Source organism: Hetaerina americana, unplaced genomic scaffold, assembly GCF_022747635.1.
Source record: "Hetaerina americana unplaced genomic scaffold, ioHetAmer1.1.p SCAF_2, whole genome shotgun sequence".
NCBI lineage: Eukaryota > Metazoa > Arthropoda > Insecta > Odonata > Calopterygidae > Hetaerina > Hetaerina americana.
Genome location: NW_027286763.1, coordinates 79,397,804 through 79,423,568, shown reverse-complemented (window position 1 = coordinate 79,423,568; position 25,765 = coordinate 79,397,804). Strand labels below are relative to the sequence as shown.

At 34.7% G+C, this 25,765-nt stretch overlaps 2 protein-coding genes across 4 annotated transcripts; both read right to left on the bottom strand.

Moving 5' to 3' along the window:
- Positions 1-781: 781 nt before the first annotated feature.
- nmdyn-D7 (nucleoside diphosphate kinase homolog 7) lies at positions 782-19,608 on the bottom strand. Of its 3 annotated transcripts, none has more exons than XM_071584854.1 (11): positions 19,406-19,608; positions 19,250-19,312; positions 19,060-19,173; positions 18,815-18,981; positions 12,648-12,809; positions 9,586-9,793; positions 7,217-7,331; positions 6,782-6,915; positions 5,825-5,944; positions 4,427-4,534; positions 782-963 (listed from the first exon to the last, which is right to left on the bottom strand). In XM_071584854.1, the coding sequence occupies exons 1-11, from the start codon at positions 19,406-19,408 to the stop codon at positions 934-936; spliced, it is 1,224 nt and encodes a 407-aa protein (XP_071440955.1). In that variant the 5' UTR covers positions 19,409-19,608; the 3' UTR covers positions 782-933. The 3 variants fall into 3 exon arrangements, with proteins under 3 accessions (XP_071440955.1, XP_071440956.1, XP_071440957.1); XM_071584855.1 differs by having other exon boundaries at positions 19,259-19,312; XM_071584856.1 differs by lacking the exon at positions 19,250-19,312.
- A 779-nt stretch (positions 19,609-20,387) lies between these two features.
- Positions 20,388-25,528, bottom strand: LOC139687759 (WD repeat-containing protein 73-like). Its single transcript, XM_071585039.1, has 4 exons — positions 25,193-25,528; positions 24,886-25,096; positions 24,018-24,108; positions 20,388-21,125 (listed from the first exon to the last, which is right to left on the bottom strand). The coding sequence occupies exons 1-4, from the start codon at positions 25,279-25,281 to the stop codon at positions 20,398-20,400; spliced, it is 1,119 nt and encodes a 372-aa protein (XP_071441140.1). The 5' UTR covers positions 25,282-25,528; the 3' UTR covers positions 20,388-20,397.
- Positions 25,529-25,765: the final 237 nt, after the last annotated feature.

The following is a 25,765-nucleotide window of genomic DNA, read 5'->3' as shown; positions in this document are numbered from 1 at the left end:
TGAAGATCTGTAAAAAAGGAATACATGAATATTTTTGAAAAAAATGACTCTACTTCTATTTTTACAAATCATACATTGGACCAAGAGCAAACCAGCTGATGTGAAACGATCATTTTACAATTTTCACCCTAGGGCAAAATAATGGATGCATCAGGTCAAGTTAAATAACTAAATCTAAGAAGTCAAATAGTTTGCTTTGTAATAAATGGTCATTCTGATCGTCCTCTCCTTTAATTGCTTCCAACCTTTTCCTCATTCACCACCCCCCACTAACCCTCTTCTTCCAAACAGTCGGCATGGTCTTGATCAAAAGCCAGGCCATGTACCTGGGTTGCACCCATCTGTTGAGTTTCCCATTGCACACAAAAACCCTCTCCATACCCTCATATTTCATGAAGATCTTATTAAGGCGAATCAGTCAAACTTTGTGCTAAATAAAACAGCAAAAAAATAATGTCTTTAACATCGATACATGACTATGAGAACATTTACCTCAAAACTGTGTTGAACAACACTTCCCTTGATTAAGGAATACACAAAGCATGATTTTTCATACTTAATTACGTACTCCTAAGCATAGCACTCTTCAAGCTACTTGCAACAGTAACCGTAAGTGGTATTTTAAACATAGGCCCAAAGAAATATGCAAGGTATTGAAACAGGTAAAAGGTGCAGCACAGTCAAGGGAAAATTTCTGTCATGTTATCTCAGTTTCACTTGATTTTTTCTACATTGAAATCCATACACTCAACTACATGAAATTTCAGTAGAAGTACAGTTCATTTGTTATTTTTTTATACACAGTTTATTTGGGCAGGTACATAAACCACCAAAGAATAGCATTATACATTTATTCTTTTATAAAAGTGAAAAATAGTATTCATAATTAATAAATATTACAATTTCTTGATTATTGAAAGTCACATGCTCAATTCATTCCAAGATTTTGAAAAAATATTCCACCTGAAAGGAAAAGGAAAAAGTAGGATATAAACAATGGCAAAACAGAAAAGGGCCACATTATTTTGTATTTTTAATTTCTTATTGTAAATTGTCATAATATAGCCAGAGAGATTATTTTCTTTAAGAAATGATATTCAGGGCATTGCTGCTAGCATAACTTAGGTAGGTGTGGTGAAACTACCCGCATCATTACTTTCTCACATCCATTGCTCATTTATTTAAGTTCCAAAACAAGGCCAAATTATGCATCAATAATCATTTCTTAATGAAAAATCATATCCACACTAACATTATGCTTGCATTTAAATGTATTATGACCCAACTTTATTCATTAATATGACCTACCAACATTTTACATTCGGCATCGATTTATTGTAAAAAATCAAAAGGCTACATTTTTGAATTTTGGAACATGGTAGTCCAGTGGGTCTCAGCTGCTGGTAAGAGGGCCTGGGTTTGATTCTGGGTGATGCCCAAAGCTTCCAGAAAAACCACAGCACAGGGAAAGAGCCTTGAGTAGTGAATTTCATTCACCATAAAAGGCTAAGTATTAGGTGAACTCTATCATCACCTATCAAAACAACCATGATGATAACTGTTGTTTTGGTTGTTAAACATATTTAATGTTCAAGCACTTGCAGGCAGCCTAATAAACAAATGAAAAGTGAATGTGTGTGCAAGTTACCTTCCCACCACTGCCCCACGATCATTTTCTTAGATTCTTGGAGCTCCCAAGAACATACCATTTCCGTCCATGGCCTTGAATCAGTTTCTTTGCATCCTCATCCAGTCCTAACAACTGCCCACAAGTCCAAGAACAAATTTATAATAATATTCGGGATCATTTTGATAGCAGTGAGTTGCACTAGAACCATTCAATGATACAGTATAGATAAACTATGATATCACTGCAGGTACACAACATGAACCATACACAGCTTTTTCCCCCTGAAATCATCATTGAAAATGAAGGCATATCCCTTACAGAATCTGGCTTTCTTGGAAGGCACTTGGGAAGATAGGCCAATGTTCTGATCTCCTCATATTCTGCCTCTTGGGGAAAATATGACATCTAGAGAGAATATGCACCGTAGTGCAAGGCAACAAAACATTTATATTTACTTTCTAGCATCCTGCTTCCTTTAACATTGCTCACCTTCTTACCCAGCTGTCTGTATCTTGCAATAGATAATAGTTTTCTCACTGGCTTTACGATTTGAGCCGTCCAAGGTGTGAGATTAGAGGCTTTGATAATGTTTTATGATGTTAAACCAAATAATATTCTTAGATACAAAAAGAGCAGGTGTAGGAGTTACAATTCTTTGTACTAAACACTAGTTCTATCAAAGATTGCTACTGCACAATTGACTAAAGAACATAGATCAGTAAAGAAAAGCTCTATGTTGTACTAATTGCTGCTTTATTCTGCGTGGAACTCAAATTTCGCTATTCCTAAATTGCACATAAATTCTGTCCCCAAAGGTTCACTTCTAATTGGATGACTGCAGCAATGATTTTACTTTTCAAATGTTATATTGGTTATTATGTCATTTGTGGTGTGGCATTATCTTTTAAATATCCTAAGTAAGCTGTCACAAATGCTCTTATAATAACAATGCAACAATTTCAGAGTATAAAAATTATTCGCCTGGCACACTTAGCCGAAGACTCTGTTAAAAGTTACTGTCGTGGCATCTCCCGCAGTTTCTTGGAATTTCTCTTATAGCTGTTTATTTACTTGCAGCAAAATTTATGATCTCTCTCAATGCTCAGGTATTTCAGTTTTCCTAGTATTATATACTCAAAATAAGAACTCTCATCTTATGTTTTCATGCATAGTGACCTACTTTATGCCATAAACGTATGAAATATATTTATTGATTAGCTATCGTGAAATACATGGTAGGGTCAAAAAGTAGTAGGACTGAATTTTTGTAACACAATCGGAGGTGGAGGGGGGGTCGGACCACCTGTTCGTGGTAGTGGGGAGCCTTCTGAAGAGACCGATATTTTTTACGGTTTCCTGCGAGCAAACGGAGAGTAACATGTCAATATCCGTGAACCTCTGTTAAGAAGTGTTGTCTCCATCCAAGATGGAGAAAAATCTTGAGTAGCACCATGCAATCAAATTCTGCATCAAACTCAGTAAAACCATGACAGAGACCCTCGAAATGATTTAGGACATATTATAATTATAACACAAGGCATTCTGCTGACCTCCACCAAAACTTTGTCAGAACCTGTACCACCGCCCATGGACCTAAACATATGGGCCTCAGGATTTTTAATAAACTTCCTAAAGAACTGAAAGCACAACATAAGCTGCCTATATTTAAGCTCAACCTTCAGAAATATTTACTCTGTAAAATGTTTTATTCTATTAATGAACTTCTTGTCCCATGAGTTTCTTTGTATTTAAACATGTACTTAGTATTTATCATTTCTTTATATAACATTGACGTGTCCTATATCTGTGCTTGTTTTTTACAATTGTACAAATCTGCTGGGCAAATAAAATTACTTACTTACTTACTTACTGACACCTACGGGGATGCTGCCATGAAGACCAGTGCACCGGTCACCCGTCAACTTCAAAGATTGATGAAAATCTGGCAAAAGTAAGTAAGCTCCTGAACTCCCACCAGTGCACAAACATTGGTCTGATTGTTGATGAGTTAGGGATTTTGTATGGTAGCATCCAAAAAATTATTACTAAGGATTTAGCCATGCAGAAGGTGTGTGCCAAGTTTGTGCCAAGAGTCCTGAGTGATGAACAAAAAGTGAATCGTATGACAATTTCAAATGTTGCCACACCACCCTACACTCCAGATCTGGCACCGCCAGACTTCTTCCTCTTTTCTCGGCTCAAGCAGGACCTCAAGGAAACCAATACAGCTCTGTAGAAGACGTTCCAGGGACCGTGATGGCATTTCTGAAGGGGATTCCCAAAAATGACTTCCAGAAGAGGAACGCTCAGTGGGAATCTCGTTGTGTCAAAGCACAAGGGTGCTATTTCGAGGACTACTAAGGATTTGTAACGATAGTTCAATACAAAAATTTTAATGAATTCAGTCCAGCTACTTTTTGATCCTACCTTGTAAATCGAAGTCAAAGCAATAAATATTTTACTGTACACTCATTAATTGATGATAAAACAAACATAAAAATGATTACCCCTGATAAAACAAACAACAGTCAAAGCTATATATATGTACCTGTGCAGCACCATGGAATGAAGTAAAGCTACATTTGAAGTACATGACATCCTATAAGATTGTAAACTCAATTTGATGCATATGACCATAACGTGACTTTTCAATTTTAAGGGGAACCAAAAGCTTCTTCATGGTGTAATCATCATTAAATGTACTGATTGTATCATGAACTTATAGTCATTAATCCTTTTTTGTGCAGTGAAAAAATAGTTTATGCATAATAGATTATGTGATGGTATATAATTTACCTCCAATGAACCATCTTCAGGAAGGTCAGTACAATGAATAGCATTTTTTACTTTTGTGACACCATATTTGGCTCTGAGTGAAATGGGCCTCAATTCTCGGGCAATTTCCTAAAATGAAAACAATAACATGTAACATCTTGAAATATACAAACTTACACTTAGAAACAACCATATGGTGATCTTAAAATTTTAAGCATAAAAACTACAAGTGCTGACCAATAATATGATTGCAAGTGATACTTTGGACATAAACCAAGTACATACAAGTGCAAGTGCCTTGTACATATTATAATGATTCCTCTGTAAGCAACTGATTAAGACAAATTATACATGGGCTACTTTAGATAATGTTTAATTACTACAGAAAAGCTTCAATTAATTTGAAATTTAAACTTTGAAGTACTTAATATCAAATGCTTAATGGGACATATTGACTTGCAGGCATTTTGTTGAATTGAGAAGACTGCAGGCAATTCTTTATGTGAATAATGGAAACAAAAATGTTCAGGTTACAATTGTTACGAATGCATGCTGGCACTCTTTGCATTTGTAAACATGAATTAGAATTCAACTTCACCTTCCATACAAAATATATCACAATAAGGGCATTAGAGGCATGTGCGGAATATGTAATGCCAATAATGTAATATACATATTTTGCACATTCTATAGGATAACGATATTAACATTTACACTTTACACTTTCAGGCTTCACTTTATGGAATTTCTTGATGTCCATATTAAATCAATTTGTAATTTTTCAAAGACTATTTTGCAGTTCAATGCGTTTCACCTCAAAATAATGTCTGTGGAAAATTACAAACTCATTTAATAACGAAAAATTGACAGTTTACTTTTGATTAAAAACAGAATTACCCAGGCCAAACCTTAGCCGTACATTTCATTGAGATATTTCAGAAATTTTAGCCAATGTCACATATATCAGCCTTACACTGCTAGCAATCCTGAATTTAAATCTGTAAATTTTCCGAAGACAAGAAGGGATATATCTGGAAATGATGTCCTCACCATTAAATATGCATTTGGAATGATTTTGCTTACAGAATAATTAACTTCATCGTACTTTGTGAGATATTCCGCAGTTTCCAAGATATGAAAATTCACATAAGGCCATGGAACAGAGAGGGAAATTATGGTCTACACACTAAATACATACACGTGGTGAAGCAATCACGAAATTTTATCCCAAGTAAAAATTACTTTGTCAGGATCTTCATAATACACCCATTGCATAGAACACTTTTACTTATATGGATGGTCATGGCCCTTTTGCCACAAAACTACCTCACCCATTAACAAAGGTTCATAAAAAGAAACTACAAATGATATCACTCGGGGAGAACACAGATTACAAAGCTAAGTGTATTTTGAACTTACTGGGTCAGAAGGTCCAACCAGCAATCGGAATTTGTTGACTATTTCTTCCTGGTTTTTACACGATGGATGCTTGACCTCTAAAGCGACACATGGTCCTGATATCAGCTGACCCACCATTCCCTAAAAGTTTAACAAATTCCGGTTGTTAGCAATTTACCTTCCAGGTTTAATTTATCATCACACTTCATAGAACTACAATGAATTATCAAGCTAAATGGTGTTTTATTGGGGGAGTGCTGAACTCTCAAAATACATGTGAAGATGTACTAGACACATGAAGCTTCTTTCCCAACTCTATCATACGTTAAATGGATATCCATATGCCATAAGAATACTTAAGAAGATATACAATTTTTTCCTAAAATGACAGCTCGAAAACATGCACTGTATTATTTTCAGGGCAGTATTACATTGAATGATGCACAAAAAAGAGGATGGTCATTCTTGGGGAAATATGATGTTTCTATTTCACCTTTCTGTAATAAAAGAAAATCAAAAAAGGAGACATGAAAAAAGTTTTTTAAGTAATACTCTCAATGACTTGTTTGGAAGAGGAGAGGAAAGCAATGTGCTCATTATTCATAGTTGAATCAATCCTGAATTTTATCAGATAACTTTTAGCTTCTAAAAACTGCTGTCATTAATATCAAAGAATAATTCCCCACAACACAATAAAGTACTCATTTGATGCCTTGGGGATAATACATGTATCAATGCCAAATATATTGCATGTATTATTCTAAGAAGAAAATGAAATCATTTCTTTTTCCAAAAAAATGTTTAAAAAAAAAGATTAGTGTGAAAAATAATTCCTCTTTTTACAGAAAAAAAGTAACAATAATGCAATTGGCACTAAACTATGTAATTTTGTAACTCATAGAGAGCAAGCATTTTTTACATATTTTTTACGAAGAGAGTGATAGACAAAACGATTTAAAATGTAAACATATTACTTACATTATGCTCGGCAACTACCCCTTCATAAACCTCATAAAACTCTTGAACATCGGTTTTATCTAAATAAAACATTCTCATCGCGGTAATATCAAATGAGGCACCCTGGATTTCAGATATTATTTTACCTAAGTTTCCTGCAATGAAAAAAATCATGTCGCACATGTCAACAAATTTGGTTGCTCAGTATAGGCTATTTACTAAGTAGGGTATACATATTGAACAAATGTTTTCCACACAACTTCCTTTCACAGCAACTTTCTTGAATAGTTCATTAATTGAGTTTTTGGAAAACTAACAAGGGAATTGGCTTCTAAGAGTATTTTATCAGGATTAAATTGAATTTTTGATCATACTGAAATGTTATGATTACTAAGGAACACTGCAAATTTTAATAGAGTTACAAGAAACAAATACCAGGATGACATTTTGACTAACCTTCCTCTATTGAATGTGGAAGTATAACACAACAAGTACTATTTTCAAAGGTGGCAGTACTTTTGGGGACGGATTGTCTGGAAGATGATTTTGATGGAAAGAATATCTCAAGCTCCTGAAAATAAAGTTTTTATTGTTGTAAGAGGTATATAGTATGCATCTTTATTCACTCATTTCCAACTTCATCACTTCAGCCATTCAAACATTTATAGATACTAATTGTGCCACTTGTATACATTTCATTCGGTAATATAGGCATGTAAACATCATTTCACAATAAACAATATGCTACACTTATATAACACCAGAAGATGCAAGGAAGATACATAGAAAAGCATCAAATTTAATGACAGCCTTAAGAGGTCTGACTTGTATGGACTGAACTAAATAATCATTCAACAGTTGGTTTAATAAATGAAGAAAGAACTTTGATTAAAAAGATAGTTTTAATGCGTAACACTGTCAATGACAGGGTACTTTCCTGTGCAGATCAATAATTTTCATTCTGTATGTTGCAAAAGGCTTGTAAAATACTTTTCCTTTTTGACTTGCCATGTGCAATGGCCATAATAGTGAGCATTGTACTTACTGGGTAATTAAATGTATACCATTACATTTTGTCATGTTATAATTACATATTATATTAAAATACAATATTCGCAGAAAAGCACCAAAAGACAAGACTGATACTATTACTTTTGAAAGTAAATCAGGGATGCCAGAATCAGGAAAGGCTACTGCTCCCCTCTACTCCATTTTTCCTTCATGAATTAGGTCAAAAGTGTTCCATGTTTTGAGAAAATAAATTATCAATAGGAGACTGAGTGCATGTTTAACACTAGATCTCCTGATGATGTCAATTTGATGGATTTTAAAAATTTAGTGCAGTTGTAAAAACTATCAAATCTAGCACACACCATTATCTCCCTTCCTTCCCAATCACCTAACTCGGCTTAAGAGTGGAGAGCATGGCAACTTCCTCTTTATTTTCTGCTATCCTTCAATATTTTTTCAGTGCACAGCAACAACATATTCAACAGTGGTGGTATCAATTAAAAATTACCATAGATATATAGATAATGGCTTGAACTTGATGGATGTTGATCAGCAGCTCTTAAATTAAAATATGGTGTACCACAGGGCTCTGTGCTTGACCCAGTACTTTTCATCATCATGATTAATGATTTTTGCTGTAATATGAAACCTTAATCTGTTTTATATGCTGATTACACTACTTTTCAGCAAAAATGTCAACATTTAGAAGATGCAAAGGTACGACCTAGCACTACCAAAAGACATGCTAAGGAATGTTTTGATATTAATCATTTACATTTTAATACTAACAAAACTCAGCATATTGTGTGCAGTCTTATATAAAAAATAACTGATATTGAAACTGCTAAAATACTAATAAAATATATTGGTACAAAACTTTACTGGGAGACCCACATCAGTCAGACCTGTAATAAACTGAATAAAGCAGTTTATATGTTAAGAAAGCTCAACTTTCTCATTTCAAATGAGTATCATTTCACCCTTTACCATGCCTTCTCTCAATGTCATTTGAATTATGGTGTTGAGTTATGGGGTCATTCCCCACATGTTAAACAAATTTTTCTACTGCAAAAGAGAGCTATTAGCTCTATTGTTTATATACCACCATTTGATTCCCGCACACCTTTTTTTATTAGGCATGGAATCATGACTGTATTTAGTTTATATATTTTTAAGACTCTGATTCATGTGAAAGTTAATCTAGAAACTAACCAATTAAGATCTCGCATCCATAACTACACCACAGGAGGTAAAGCGAATCTAAATACTATTTATTGTAGATTGTCGTCAACTTACAACACATTTAATAATGTGAACATACAACTATATAACTATCTGCCTACTCAGTTGAAATTGGACTGTATACAGTGGTCCAACAATAGGGTATATACCTAGTTACATGCTCACCCACTAACTCATTGGATGAATTCTTTTGTGACAATCTTAATCACAATTAAAAAATTATGTCTATATATTAAATAATATTTATATTGACGACATTTGGTTGGTTGGTTGAACCATTTTTCAAAATGAATAAAGTATTATATATATATATATATATATATATATATATATATATATATATATATATATATATATATATATATATAATTGTTGCTTTGTAAAAAATGGTGGGAAGATAGATGGTATTGTAGCACTTATCAACCAATACTACTCCTAACAGATTAGAGGAATCTTAATAAACATGAGCTACATAAAATAAAAGGATTATTGTAGCCTGGATGAAAAATATTTACATTGAATAAAATCAAATTTGGTAATACATCCCCACTCAAATAACTTTGACGACTTACTCTTTCAGCTGATTCAGGACTATCTGATCCATGAAATCCATTCAGTGTCTTATTAATGCCATACATTGCTCTCAAAGAGGTTGGAGCTTCATCTTTTGCTTGTTGGACATCAGTAGGACCTATTTCCTGGCGCCAGGCTTTAATAGCATTTCCACCCATCAACTCAAGCCCGACTACTGGAGCTGAAGACATATGTTGTACCAAAGTTCTGAAACAAATTAACATTATGCAGTAATATTACATCACCCATTACAACGCAGCAAGGGGGTAAATGGAATGTGTCAGCAAAATAAACAATATAACTTGATTTTTAACAATAATAATCATATGAACCATGATCAGAATTTAAAATTAATAAGCTAACTGGTAAACTTCTAGAGATTTCTGGGTTAGGATTGGATTTCCATCATTGTTTCTCCTGTTCTGTTATGGACTTCATCGGATTGCAAAATGATTTATTTGGTGAATTTTTACATATTTATGGAATTATTGTTTTGCAGTGGGGAACGGAGTGGTGTGTCCGGGGGTCTTCTTGCTTCTAAATAAAAACAACCAAAAGCTACCAAACTTCTCCCCTCAGTCATGATTGAAGTTGTTCTTTCTTGTTTTTCTATTTCTTATCCCTATTTAATTAACCTTCTTCTGAAATGATTTTCCCCTTAAATTAAATGTCATTGATGCCTACATATTTCGTACTCCACTGCGGCATGTTCCATGAAAATCAACTAATAAAGATGAGTAGACAATTATCACGACTTCATAAAAGACAATTGTTTTATTTATAAAATGTACAAAATTCACGATTTCACCATTTTTCTTCTGTTTCTGTAATTTAAGATTACGTCCCTACATGACTTTTATTGCTTGAAACCAAAATAAAAATATTTCTCATCTATTATTAAATAGCATGTAGATGTGATACTAAGGCAATTTCCGCCATCAGGATATTGTATGCATGGCTCTAGTACAAAATTTCCAGGAATAGGACCAGAACTAATCAAAACTCGACCACAAACAGGAATCAAACTTCAGGGTGAACACCATTCCATTGCATAAATTCAATCCCCTAATTACATTAAGTTTTGGATGCTGCATAATAACACACCCCGAACTTGAATTAGAAAGTAATACTAATTTAACCACCCATTACTGGCAATGTGAAAACAAAGATAAAATATGAGGCCTGTGATTAGTGGTGAAGTATTTCACATAACACAAAATTTGAACTGATTACTAAAATAATACAAATCCCATTGTTTTGATCATATATCCTAACTTTTACCGATAGGATGAAAGTCCATGGCTGTCACTGAGTCAATGCCTGATACCAACTCTTATAAGGTATTGCAGGTTAACCAAAACAGACTAGAACCATACCAATCACACAAGTTATTCTAGCTACTTGAAGATAGGTTTTGGGTGGCCCCAAACTACAATTCAATCCTCTCCTTGCAATTGCCTCTTTTGCTAATCCAATTCTTCCCCTAATACCTACATAACAATGCTCCTTTTCCTCTAAAGTACTGCCCAAATACATGATCTGCCCCAGCTGGTCCAGTTTATACTCTCCTACTTTCATGTTTAACTACATTCCCCTGCTTCTCGTGAATCTCTTTGGTTTTATTTTCTAGTGGTTAATCATAATCTCATAACTCTTCAATTGTTTCTGTAAAGCACTAAATAATAACTGCAATCCTTCGTCAGTCTTACTCACTGAGGCTTGATCATCTGCAAACCTGACTTATCTTGCCACCCACTTTTATTCCCAGCTCAAGCCATTACCAAACTAACCTTAAAATTTCCTCAGAGTATACTATATTGAAAAGTACTGGTGATAACAGGCAACCATGTCTCATTCCTCTGCCAATCACTTCATACCCTGGTACATCAGCAACCTTTACCTATGATATCTGATTAATGTAAAGCTTTCTAATAAGCCACCTATCCCTCCGGGCTAAAACACTATTTCATAACATCTCTATTAACTTTGCCCATTCTATACAATTGAGTACATTCTCAAAAACCCATGAAGCACAAAAAGACATTGATTATATTCAATGTTCCTTCCTAATAATTTCATTATCATTACAATGGCACTACAAACTTCTCTCCCCTTCATACACCCAAACTGATCTGCATCTAATCAGTTGCTTTCACTATTTCGCAACCTTCAATTGATGATTTATAGAACCTTACTGCATGTATAAGGATAAGAAAATGAAACTAGTTCAAGAGTAGATAAATGTCACACACTTCCCCTTGTACCTGTACTTTCCTTATATCCTTGCATTGATCTTTCCACCACATTTTCTTGGCCCCATTAGTTTCCCATTACATAATCTACATTCTAAAGAATAAATACATTCTCCAATAAATTATATGATTTCATAAGATAACAGTATCGACCTGGGCTATACAGGGTCTGTCCCAAGGTGAAGTAGAATGATTTTTTATTTTGTAGGCATTATACATAAAGAGTTTGCACCACAGGAACAGACCGTGAATGGTTAGTTTTACGTAGAAGTCCTCAATAGGCTGAAAAATGAGTGCAACACATCAGGAAGTAGATTTTTGCCAAATGAAGGCTGCAACACCGATAATGTGCCATCCAGCACAACATACTTCATGACCAAGTACCTAGCCAAGCAATGCTGCCCCAGCGACCCTGTAGCCCCGATGTGGCACCATCAGACTTGTTTATGTGTCCTGGAATAAAAAGGAGCTAAAAAGGCAACCGTTTTGAAATGCTGGATAACCTCAATGAGGACTTGACAAGGTGTCTGAGCAAGGTTTCCATCTCCACCTGCAGGATGCAAACCGTAACTGGCAGAGACACTTGCATTGGTGGGTCAATGCTCAAGGGTGATATGTGCAATTTACAGAATTTTAGTAATTTAAAGTTTGGTCTGCAATTAATTTTGTTCCCTGAATTTATTCTACTTATTTTTTGGACAGACCCTGTAATGTACAATGATATACCTACCATAAACTACTGACTCACACAATGGCATTGATGAATACATTGTGTTGTGCAAGGCATAATTAAAATTAAATGAACCTACGGAAAAAAAGTCCTTCCCTCATGCTCCTTGTAAAATTCTTTGGCGTTTTCTTCACTCATGAGACACATTTTTGCATTTGTTACTTTAAAGCCCCTTGAGTATATTTCTTCTAAAATTTTTCCAAGGTAGGGAACAGATTCGGGCTTAAGCATGGCATAGGTCCTGAAAAACAGAGAGGATTAAAAATGGTTTTGTGTACACACAATGATGAAACAAAAATATGACATTCACTAGATGAACATCAAAGTAATTACTACTTATTTTAATAGTTATTATTCACAACTTCAGAAATTTGAGGCCATATGTTAAGAGAATAAAATGGTATCATTCAAGCTAACCCATTTCATGCACATGAAATTTCAGAACAAATTAAAAAATCTAAAAAAAATTATAGTTACTTAATAAAGTTGCAACATCAATACATGCATTTTGGAATCAGCTTAACTGGTTGCTTGCACATTTTCTAATATCCCATTCTTACCACGACTGGAATATTCAATACATATTTAATTGCCAAAGTTGTATAAGAGTACAATGTAGGGCTTATGAAATACATTTATCAGAGAAATGTTGTTGAGCGTTAAAATCAACATTAGTGTTGCTTTTTCTAATTAAGTTCAATCTAAATTTATTGTAGTTCAGCAATGGGTATTTTCACTAATAACTTAATTACCTAGTAAAATAATGAAAATGGTACAGCCCATAGGTGAAAAGACAGTTTTCAAAATGATATTTTTCAACAGATATACATAGTCCTTTAAATCATAATTCCAATATTGTATGCATATGGGTATAAAATGACTAATGAGCCTTAGAAACATTTCACAGAAATTAAAAATTAAAGTTTTTAAAAACTGTCATCCTCTACCTATACATGCAAATTTAATACAGTTCAAACATATTCAAACGTTTTCATTTTTTTCTATCATAAACTCATGAACCATGATTAAAAAGACCAAACTTAATTAGATTAATTTGGATTGACAAACATTTGCTTAATGATTGATATCACAGTAAAATATGAAGGGCATGGAAGCCAACAACAGTGATCTCTAATTTTTATCAATTGTCCACTTCTGTATCAAAAAAAATAAATGGAATTTTCCCCCATATAAGAGGTTATTTTGAACATCCTCTCCCAGCACTTGGTGCTCATGGCCAGGCTAATAAATTGAACGCATAATTGTCATTGATGTTAGCATAACTTATTTACTTACTTCTTCTGTCACTCTAAGTTTACATGTAGATAATATTAAATAAATTAATATGTATGCATGCAAATACATATATACACACAACCAAATGCACAACAAATATTAAGATAATTTAAAATGATGTACTACCACTGATGAAGAGGTCAGAGGATCCTTTGGCCTCAAAACATCTACCTGATGTTTTTCCTCATAAATATTTATGTAACCATATTTGGTATAAAATATTAATGAATTCAATTAATGAGCGTGATATTTTGTCCCAGTCACCTTCACATACACATGGGAATGGCTCGGTCATTAAATAAACTATGCATATTTCTTTGCTAGGGATTAAGGAGACCATACATTCAATTTAAAAGATACCATGAAAACAGAATAATAAGTTAAAAATTCAAGGAAAATTTCTACTTGCAAGAATACTGGCCAACTTTGGTTAATGACATGTCATTTAATATTAACAATACCTGATATAAAAATAATCATGTAAAATAATCAATTCATGAAACTGTAGGCCCTAGTAATAATAATAGCTTAAAACCTCCTGTTACTTTAATATGGTAAATCTTTAATTTGGTAATTACCACAGAAAACACAAATGGCAACATATAAATTTAGTGGCAAAGTATACAAAGTAGTATTTTTGATGATTAGATAAAGAAACAAAGGAAGTTCTACAGACTATATTCAATAAATCAATAAGAATATGGAATGACGAATGTAAATGCAGAAGACCTATGAGGGTCTCATGCGAGTTGACAATCTGCTAACTTAATTACAGTCAAGCATGGACCACCAAGATTTTGTGTTAGTGATTAAAACAAGAAATGAGTGGAGAATACAAATAAAGTGGAACTCAAGTATCAAAGAGAAAATTGGCAAAGTGGACACATTTACTGGGATATTTCAATGCCCTAACATCACCACCTCATCTAAAGTCTTATTAGTGAGAGAGGCTTGAATCACTTTTACTTGAGTACTAAGAGTAAAAGTCATATTTACCCCACACAGTTTCAGCTTGGTCAAACAATCCCTTTTCAATATTTCATTGGGAGAATGCACTCCAGGATGATTGTTTGAATAGTCTGTGTCCTCCATTTGTTTTTATTTTCTTCTCAGCTACTGAGACATGTATAAAATTGTCAATCTGAGAGGCTTGACTAAATGTGGCTGTTCACTAAGACTGCAAACTTAAACAGATTTTGTTGTTGACTTCAACTGTGTAGTAGAGTGGGAGCCTGCTCAAATTAGTGCACATGAAAGTTTTGCAGAGGCAGCCAAAGAATTACCAGCATGCACTGGAGGTAGGATATGCAGGTGCAACTTCTATCCTATTTTTTCTGATGTTGTGAAAATTCTTCTAGCCAATGAAGCTGATTGTTCATTGGATGAGAACCAGACCCCCAACAACTGACTTGTTGTAATGAATAATTTTAACTAGTCAACAATAGCACCAATAATGAATGTATGAGGTCTGTCTGGACAGGATCAATCCATGTAATATTTAGAGAAAAATCCATGGTTTGCATAAAAATGATAGGGAAAAGTTTTGGAAAAAGAAATATATTTCAGACATAGCTGCAATGGCTCGAAATTCTTCACAGTACATCCCTTGTGTGTCGACACACTTTTGCCAGTGGCTTTTCCACAACTCGAAGGCTCCCTGGTAGGCAGATTCTGGAAGGTCCTAAAGGGTATGCAAGCAAGCTTCTTTGATGACACTTCCCATGGTGGTGTCTTTGAGGGAGGATTTGAATTTTAGGAATAGGAAATAGTCTGCTGTCGTCAAGTCAGGACTGCAGGGGGATTGGAGAATCATCGCAATGCCATTGCTGAAGGTCTTCTCAAGCAGACACTTGGCTCTGCTTTTGGTCATCCAACAAGACCTTCAGGATGATTTAAGCGCAGATCTTTTGCGATGTCAAATTTTCAGTGATAATGGTGTGCACTTCATCTTATCAATAATACGATCTGCGATCATGTGCACCCTTAACCGATGGTTTGAATTCAGCATTTTATGCACAAATCAGGAAAAAATTGTTACCAATACTTTTTATACAAATCTTGTAGCCGATGTTTAACAATGAGGTCTTAGACCCCTTCCAAGTACTCCCCCTGGGACCTCACACACTTATCCCAGCATCTCTTCCACTTTTCAAAACAATTGGCAAAGTCTGTTCTCGGAATGGTCATCAGCTGCCTTGTTGCGTTTTCCTTTATCTCGTCGACAGACTGTAGGGAAGACTGAGCTTTTGCTTCAGGGTCATAGCCGTAGACCCATGACTCATCTCCAGTTACAACCTTTTTTAGAAAACATGGGTCATCACAGCTTGGAGAAAGTCCCCCACAGCTTCAGCACAAAATTATTGACATTGAAGATATAAAAGAGGATAGGACGAGTCAGCTGATGACATTCTGAAAAAGGACTTGGCTGACTGTTTTTAAAAGTAGAAGAGATCCTGGGATAAGTGCATGAGGTCAGTGATTCTGTTTGGGTGAGTCCTGAAAATACTACCCACAGAAGCAAAGTGAAATACATCAGTATAAAAACAGATGTAAATGAGCTCTCTTACTCAGTTGGAGGTGATGAAACAATCCTCACTGCTTCCCTTCAATCTTCCTCCGGCAGATTGCTGTTCGTACATATCTGCTCTGTGAGAAATTATTACCAGCCCTATGATCCGAGATGGGCCCACTTACACAGAAGACTAACAAGTGCCAGTGAGGTTATCGTTAATGGACAGTAATTTGGCCTTGGAGAAAATTTTTGTTGAATGGACTGGAAAAATCAACCTTAATGTTTGACTTGATGATGGATGGGAAAACTCATACGAGAACTCCTAGTTCATAATCCTCTGAGACCATTTTTCACATTTAGCCTGCATATGCTTCCAGATGGAAGGTATTCCACCTATTTAAAGGCAGGTTTTGGATGATCCATACTGACTATGTACGTCTAAATACCATGAGAACTTCCCCTTTCTTTGTCCTAGATCATTCATTTACTCATTTCAATGTATCTTCTACCCACCTTAATGTTGTCTAAAAAGTCTAGGCTCTTCCTTCCTCTACCCCACTTACACAACTTTCTCCTTTCTGGCACAACCTTGAACATTACTCCACCTATTAGTATTTTCTCCATTGACTTTCTCTGAATTTTTCAGATTTCCCCAGCAGTTTCTTCTTTTCGCCCACCTCGTCCAAGTCCTCAGAATTTTTCTTCAACTCTGTTCAACTTATTTTCTCGATTTTACACCACAACCACATCCCAAAAGCATTCCACCTATGCTCTGCTCATACTTTTGCCTCAAAGACCAGATCTCACATCCATGGAGTACTCAGCTCAACTATCTCCTTCTATCCACAAAAAATCAAATATTATGATATCCAGCTGACCTCATGCTAATCATAGTTTGTGCGTTGAATTTATCCCATGCTTAGGTTTGGATGTTCTATATATCTCAGAGCAGTACATACTACAAACAGGATGCAATAAAACATGTACATGGATGAATAACCAAAGAGCATTCAGAACACTTGAGCAAACTTTAACATATACATTCCATGAAATCACCTGGTAAAAGGAAACTGCATGGTAGAGCAACAGAATCTCACCCAGTACCACCGCTGTTAGGTAACTTTTAATGCCTTCCATATTTCTAAACAAAAAATTTAAATATGCCAGCTGAGAAAAGATTATAAGTCCAATTCTCATTAATAAATTTAGCAGTTGTGCTTTTCCCACAAAAAATTACTTCAATATTAATGATATTGGTTGTGAGGATCTATGCATATGTAAATATTGTTTCATATGGTGAGTACATTTTTTCAGCAAGCCAGAATGAAAGCAATCAGTCTGCCACATTAAAAAATGCAACCAACACGTTCATTTACATATATCAGTCATTAATTTGTTGAAATGCTTCTTAATGAAATAACAGCACCAACATGATGTTTCCACATCATTAAATGCTTTAAATTAGAACGAGATTACTACCTGTTCACATATAACATACAGTGAACAAAACTTGACGTTTCAAGAGAGGGGGGTGGAACATAAAGGTACTTCTAAGACAAATCCACCCCCACCCTCCCCCTTAACCTTCATGACATAGATTTTCATGAAAAAATGCTTAGGTGATTTCTATGAAAAGATCCTCCTCTATAAGGGATTCCAACTCAGCGTATTAAATCAAGATTAAGTTTTAAAAAGTAGCGTAAAAAGATAATTTCTGTTACTGATATTCTGGGCACTCTAAAACATGTAGGTCGCAGTGCAGTAGGTTTAATCATATGGTATGGTGCCCCTTATCACTATCCTTCTTCCAAATACACCTGCACTGGATTCTCCACTTTTGCTCCCATTCTACCTACTACATCTCCTGAATAACTAAAATCTCTCCCCTGGTGGAATACTTCATAAGAGACTGGTGAATTTAGTAATTATTGTCTATAGATGCTGTAAGGCAACAAAGCCTAGGTTTTACAGAGTAAATTAATGTGGAGACATCAAATTGATAGATTCATGGTTAGCAACTAATTACTGGAATCTCACATATCTTGGTAAATTTAGGTAACTTTTCAGAGGAAAACTGACCATGAGTATAAGTTAATTCATACAGATGAAGAAGCTATAACTACTTTTTTAATGAGATCATTTAAGCCTTCGGCAAAATTTGAAAGCTATAACTTTCAGATTATTCCTTTTGTGCCACCCATCACCAAGGCATGTAAGATATAATAGGTACTGTTTGATAATTACCGGACAATCGCCTAGACTCGAAGAAAAGGTAAGAATTATAGCATATTGTGCATGTAAGAATATTAATTATCAAACAGATAAAAAAATTACTATGGCAGGAAATTGAGCAATAATTACAAATTAACTAATATGAACATGGGCACGTTATTAGCTGCTATGATGCTAATTTAGAAAAATTTCATCGAGTAAATTACTTCTCTGTAATCTTGGAAAATGTCTCTCTCGTAAACCCATCACCATAATCGATTACTTTCATTTGACGAGAAAAGATGTTAAGAGTAGACCCAATGTAAATCGATTTTAGGGTAACGCCATCGCACTTTATCCTTTTCAGGAAGGTTCTCCCATTTTTAGCTTCAATCTGCAAATAAATTTTATATTTATATAAATTAAAGTTTGCAAGTCAAGAATTAAATAATTTTAGCATGAATGATTTTACCAGTTCAATTGTGTCATTCGATATGAAGTACAGAAGATAAAACCTCCGGGTCACAGATGCCATGTCATCATACCATTCTACCATGAAGTTGTAGCGAGTTTCATGGATTCCAGACTAAAATGAATAAATATTCGGTTTTCAGGAAGTCACATAACACCATTTACTTAAACGGAGAAAGCACAGGACTAACCATTCTAACCTTAGGGAAAAGTAAAAAAATATACATCGCAAAAAACAGGATTTTGGCATCGTGCTGCACCAGTGATTGAAAAATAAAAGAATTTTATTCCTACTTCTTTAACACCGATTTTGTATCTTACAAGGCATATATCTATCACTACTGTACCATTTTAAATTATTTTCCACGTAAGTTTGACAACAGCTCGGAAGGCGTACGATTTGTCTCAAGATTTTGAAATAAGTGTCATTCGAAATGACTATATATTTTTCCAAATTAAGTTACTATGAAATTATCCTTTAAATGGGGTCAATATAAAAGAGGCACTACGAAGTAAATACCGACATTAACTACTTTACTGTACAAATTGAGTTGTTTGAAAACAAAAAAAAAAGACTAGCGTTATTCCACAGCGTATCAGTGGCTTCGATAAATAGGCGCGTGTTGAAAACTGACGTTACGTTGGCAGTTACATTTTGCTGTTGCAACCAAAGGTATCTCTTCAGGATTGGGATGAAGTTACTCTCAGTGTATTCTCCCTCCTGAAAATGTCGCTTGATAGCCATAATTAATATGATGTCCCTGTTCATATCAATCGCGCGCAGCGAAGGACATTGTACTGTACTTACCTCCCTCTCCATTGCCCAACACTCACCACAAACTTCCCTTTGAACCTCACTAAAGTTATTCTCTCCCATAATGCCTTTAATTGTATATGTACCAAATGATTATTGCTTTATGTTTCTTCCCCTTCAAGAGAGAAATGGTAAATTCTTTAAATATAATGTGTAAAATTAGACCTGCCCAAAACATAGGACAAGAACCATGTAAGCTCACTGCCCAATATATTTTCAGAAAGAAAATCATTAATGCTTCTTCGAAACCAGTCAAAGGAATTAACAACTTTGAAAATTTCAATTAGAAAAAACCAAGTCTCTTGACATGATATTGGGTTGACCCAGATAAGCGAGATGAAATACTACTGTTTCAATAACATGTGAGCAAAAAAAGAACTATAACAATTCAATTTCCTCAGAGAGAATTTGTTGAAATTTTAATTGGAAGATTATGGTATTTATAGCATGACCTTGGATAACAAACAGGTATGCAATCTCCATCAAGAAATAACTTTGTCAAACATTATATTGGCATAAAATTAATTATAATTTATTTTCTATGAATTTCCAGCAGTGGAATGAGCCATCATTAGCAGATGAGTATAACAAATTTTCATGAGTAGGAGACCAGATATGGTTAGTTATGAATACATTGGTTCTTGAACAATCACGGCTATGGCCATCATAAGAGAACACTAGTTTTGTGGCACTTCCTTCCAATCTGTACACACTTATTCCTCCACTAACACTTGAAACTGAGAACATATCATCCCTGTGAGGTGAGAACAAAATCAAGGGGGAGCCACCATGTTGCATTGATGAATCAACACAAACCTCCACTTCAGACACTGGCAATTCACTATCCCCTCTAGTGTCAAATATGGTTACATGCCCACAAGAAGACAGAACTCCTACGAGATTTCCACGTTCCTGCACACTTAGTGAATACCTTTTACTGCTTTCACCCGGACTTTTGACAGGGAATTGAGAAAAAGATTTGCTTTTCAATGATCTGCAGTCCAAAAGTGTCACTTTTCCAGTTTGGCATTCACAATAACCCACAGAAAAATCACTCCATGTGTTGAGGTCAGATATCTTAGTCTCTGATATTTTAGAGCCATCTGGAGGGAAGATGGGGTCCACCCTATTTGAATCAATATTCGCCACATGAATGTTCGAGGAGGATGAACCAAAAACGACTTTCTTCTCAAAAACAGCCATAAGCGGATTTTGGATATCTGATGAGAATTCACTCACTTTCCTTATGTAATCTGAAAACAAAAGGAATACATATCAGTTAGTCTAGAAGGAATGGGAAATAATAAGAAACTTTGACATAATAAACATGATATATCTACACCAATAAGTAATATTAAGTGAAGAAAAATAAAAAGAAGAGTATGGAACCCATTTCTCAAAGCTATAGGTTGATTTATAAGTCCTCTGAAAAGTCTTTGTTATAATCTGTATTAAACCATCAAAATTTAATATGGATATGCAATGAGAGCGGTGCCATTTATTAACAGCCGACTTGGTATGCACAAACTATAAGGAGTTAGAAATTGACTTTAGCTTATCATACAAAGCCACGATGTATGTACATATAATTTAATTCTTGTACCAAACTTTATTTAGATCTTAACTAGATGAAATTTTTGTTGCAATACAATAGGAAATATTTTCATGAATAAGGTTTAAGGTAATGAAATTAAAAATACAAAGTAACTTTCCACTGTTCTTTATTAGCGTACGACCGGTTTCAACGCTCAAGCGTCATCATCAGGTACAAAATAAATCAGTCGCAGTTCCACTTATATACCAATCATGAGGGAGAGGAGGGGTGGGTGAGAGGGGGGGGGGGACGAGGAGGAGGCGAAAGAAAATGGAGTTGCGATTGGCGTTGATGTGGAGGGGGAAGAGGGGTGTTAAGTGACAGGACAGGTGTTTGGTTGGTTTAGAGTGGGGTGGGGTGGGTGGGGGGGTTTGTCGGGTCTATCTGTGAGGGAAAGGGGTACTTCCAGGATTGTACTTCCACAATCCTGGAAGTACCCCTTTCCCTCACAGATAGACCCGACAAACCCCCCCACCCACCCCACCCCACTCTAAACCAACCAAACACCTGTCCTGTCACTTAACACCCCTCTTCCCCCTCCACATCAACGCCAATCGCAACTCCATTTTCTTTCGCCTCCTCCTCGTCCCCCCCCCCTCTCACCCACCCCTCCTCTCCCTCATGATTGGTATATAAGTGGAACTGCGACTGATTTATTTTGTACCTGATGATGACGCTTGAGCGTTGAAACCGGTCGTACGCTAATAAAGAACAGTGGAAAGTTACTTTGTATTTTTAATTTCATTAACATGAATTTCCACAAGGTTGAGCCAGAAACAATTGAAGGTTTAAGGTTGTCATTAGAATTACTAATTTTCATGCCACTATGATTTCTTTTTTGCAATTGATAATGTTTATGCATTGGAATTATCATTGTCAAATACCCATTGATTTAAAAGTCTTAAAGTTGGGTAATTCACTTCCTCTTGGATCTGTACAGGTGCAGTGGCTTTGCCATATAGTTTTCCACAGAATAAAAAACATGCAAGTCAGACTTTTCACAAAGGAGGGTCTGGAGTGTCCATACTATGAGTTGTAGCTGCGTAGAATTATTAACTTTTGCTTATTGGAATTATATTCCATAATAAACAATTTAATTTGTGTTAAATTGCACATGTTCCATAAATTGATGCAGTTTCTAAATCCTTTCACCTTTAATACATGGCCAAAATTTGATGGGCTTAATACACAAATACCTTCAAAGCTATCTAAACTTACTCCAGACCAGTCTCAGAGTCTCTATTAATGAATGGGTTGTGTGATGCTGTGATAAAGCAGTCAACATATTTTTATCATTATGCTCACCCACCATTCCCCATATAATAGTTTCATAGATTATTTACTATTTCATTTCTAAAAGCTGGTATCAACTTTTCTTTGAAATGATTTCGTAACTATTTTACAATTTTAAATAAGAAGCCATCCCATCACCTAGCAGAACTATGAAAATTCTGCAATGGTGTTGTTTTGAGGCATTCAAAGATTGTTTTTCTAACTCAATTGTGGGCCTATTCACTGTAAAAAACTATGCATTCTCAGAGAGACCAATTGTGAGAAAGCTACCTAATACATTATAAAGCTACTTGATATATATAATACCTAATAAGTATTAGAAATCATCGAAATTCATGTCTAAATTAAATTTCTTTTGAAAGTGAAGATATGAAAAATAGATTAGGACATTAAAAAACATATTCTATTACATGCATTTTCATTCAAGATTCATGGCTGTTACACTTTTATTTCATATTTTATTGAGTGAATTAAAATGTTTGCTTCTTGCATTATACACCAGTGGAAATTCAATCTGAGTATTATTTTTGGCATACAAATGGAACAAAACCAGATTCCAGGTTTACATATTACTAAGGATTTAGAATCTCAGTCATTGATTCTTATATTGTAGAAATTACTTCTTGTTGAACGTAATTATTCTCCTAATATTCATGCTAATAAATAATGTTTTTCAATAAAATCCACTTAGACAAATTACTTTAAAAATATATAAATCCTTAAATTATTAAATTTGATTTAACCTACCCTCTTTAAGAGAATCCCATTACTTTCATTCGCTGCAGTTTTGCCTTCACCCAACAGAGCTCACATAACCCTTTAATTCATTCAGCAGTATCTACTCTCCTTGGTTTCCAGATTCAACCACTATCATTCTCATAAGCTGTATTAATTAGGTAAGATAAAAAAGGAATGGCATGGTGCAAAACCATGTATTTCTTTTCCTGGTATATGAACACTTCGAAACCCTTTTGCTCAATTATCACAACTTCGAAAAAATTAATACTCCTAGCATGATTTAAGAAGATTAAATTTTTAAAACGTCCTTTGAAATGCATGGAGTTACAATTGATACCACCAAATTGAAATAAATAGCACTTCAATGTAAATTACACTTTAGTATGTGTTGAGGAAAAGTGAATCTCCTAAATAATAATAGAATTTCATTCTGAAATGTACAGAGAAATTGTTAAAATGGAGCCGACGGGATAACAAAATATACAACAGCTATTGGTTGGGGGTTATGAGGAGAAATTACCCGATTTTTCACTGCCCAGCTCGTATACTGACACTCCATCTAATGTATGTTCAGACACTACAAGTTTCCTTTGATTTCTCAAGCACTTCATCTGTTGGGAAAGTAAATAGCAAATTATTAGCTTTACATTTATTCATGCTATATTCGAAAGCCGGATTAAAAGTTTGCGATTTTCATAATTATGTTAAAGAAAGGTTAAAGTTTGAGGAGATGCATATTTTCCACAATTACACATGTTTTAGTATCGTGACATTCCCACATATATTTATATATATATAATATATATATGTAATATATATATATATATATATATATATATATATATATATATATATATATATATATATATATTATATATACAATTTAAACAATAATAATAATTATATATATATATTTATATATATATATAATTTAAACAATAATAATAATTTTATATATATATATATCATAATTCGCTACTCTCTCAAGATGTTCACACACGAAATGCAATACAGACATAGTACGGAAGGCTAAAATAGACTGTTGCATGAAATAATCTTTGCCACTTCTCGGTTAACCCGATTACATGAATACACCGTGAAACCATCATGATATCACATCTGTTCAAAAGACAGAATAATTCTGTCCCATGATGAATTTTAAGCGTTGTTGTTAATTACTCATACGTGCAGATGATTTCCGGAATTCTTGAATTTCATTTATCAATTAAGAAACCCGAACTGTTACTAAAAATATGGCTAAAATAAGGGGCCTTTGCTTCCTCATAGAAATGATCAAATTTAATGCCTGCATTTACGAAATAACTCACTCTAATAGCCGCAAGCCTTCAATAAAATTCTACTAATACGGAAATTTAATCAAATATTACCTGAAATAAGGGCTTAGTTGTAAAGCCACCAGTTTTCATCTTTAAATCACTAGATTCAAAAGCAGATGTGGTGCTCTTTTCGGGAAGAGAAAACTCCTGAATTTCCTGTCGATCTCCACGTATTTTTCCAGCTACACAAATGTGATCGATTTCAGAGAAATCAACGTGTGTTAGGGGTGAATCGAAGTCGAACATTTGCAGCTGATGAAACCTGTCCAAAGTTAAGTCATACATAATTCAGTCATTTGCCGATTAGGGAAAACGACGAAAAGTGGGTTGTTCGTTCATGTATGTTCATTGTACTTGCCTCCCAATGGAATCATAATACCATTCATCCTCGTCATTATCTTCAAATGCGATGACTTCTTGAGTGCAATTGCTTGCGTCAACTTCCATTATATCAATGCCTCAAGTTCTCGAGGCTATTACAGCGGTCTCAATAAATACCTTTTTCAATGCTTTGAACCAGTTCAAATTTCCAAAGGAAAGTATGTTTCGCACACAGCTACGTTCAAAAGATTTAAATTCGCACTCCCATTCTCTTTCCGCTTCAAGGAAGTGCCGTTTGAGTGTTGTTAAACTGATGTTTATCAAGGTCCGTAATACAAACACATAGATGATGATTGCCATCGGCCAAGTAAGAGACGCACGCTTACAGTTAGGCAGATGTGTCTAAAAACGATGTGGCATTGGTCAAAAAGTGGCGGCGTTTGAAAATTGTGAATCGTCATGATGAATTACATCTTTTCAGCGGACAGATAAAAAATAATAAACCTACGCACAATTTAATGCATAATTATTATATATTTATATGAATTTTTAATCGTCGATCAAGGTACTTTTTCCTGATAAAATGTCTCATGGGCGTTATTTTTTCACA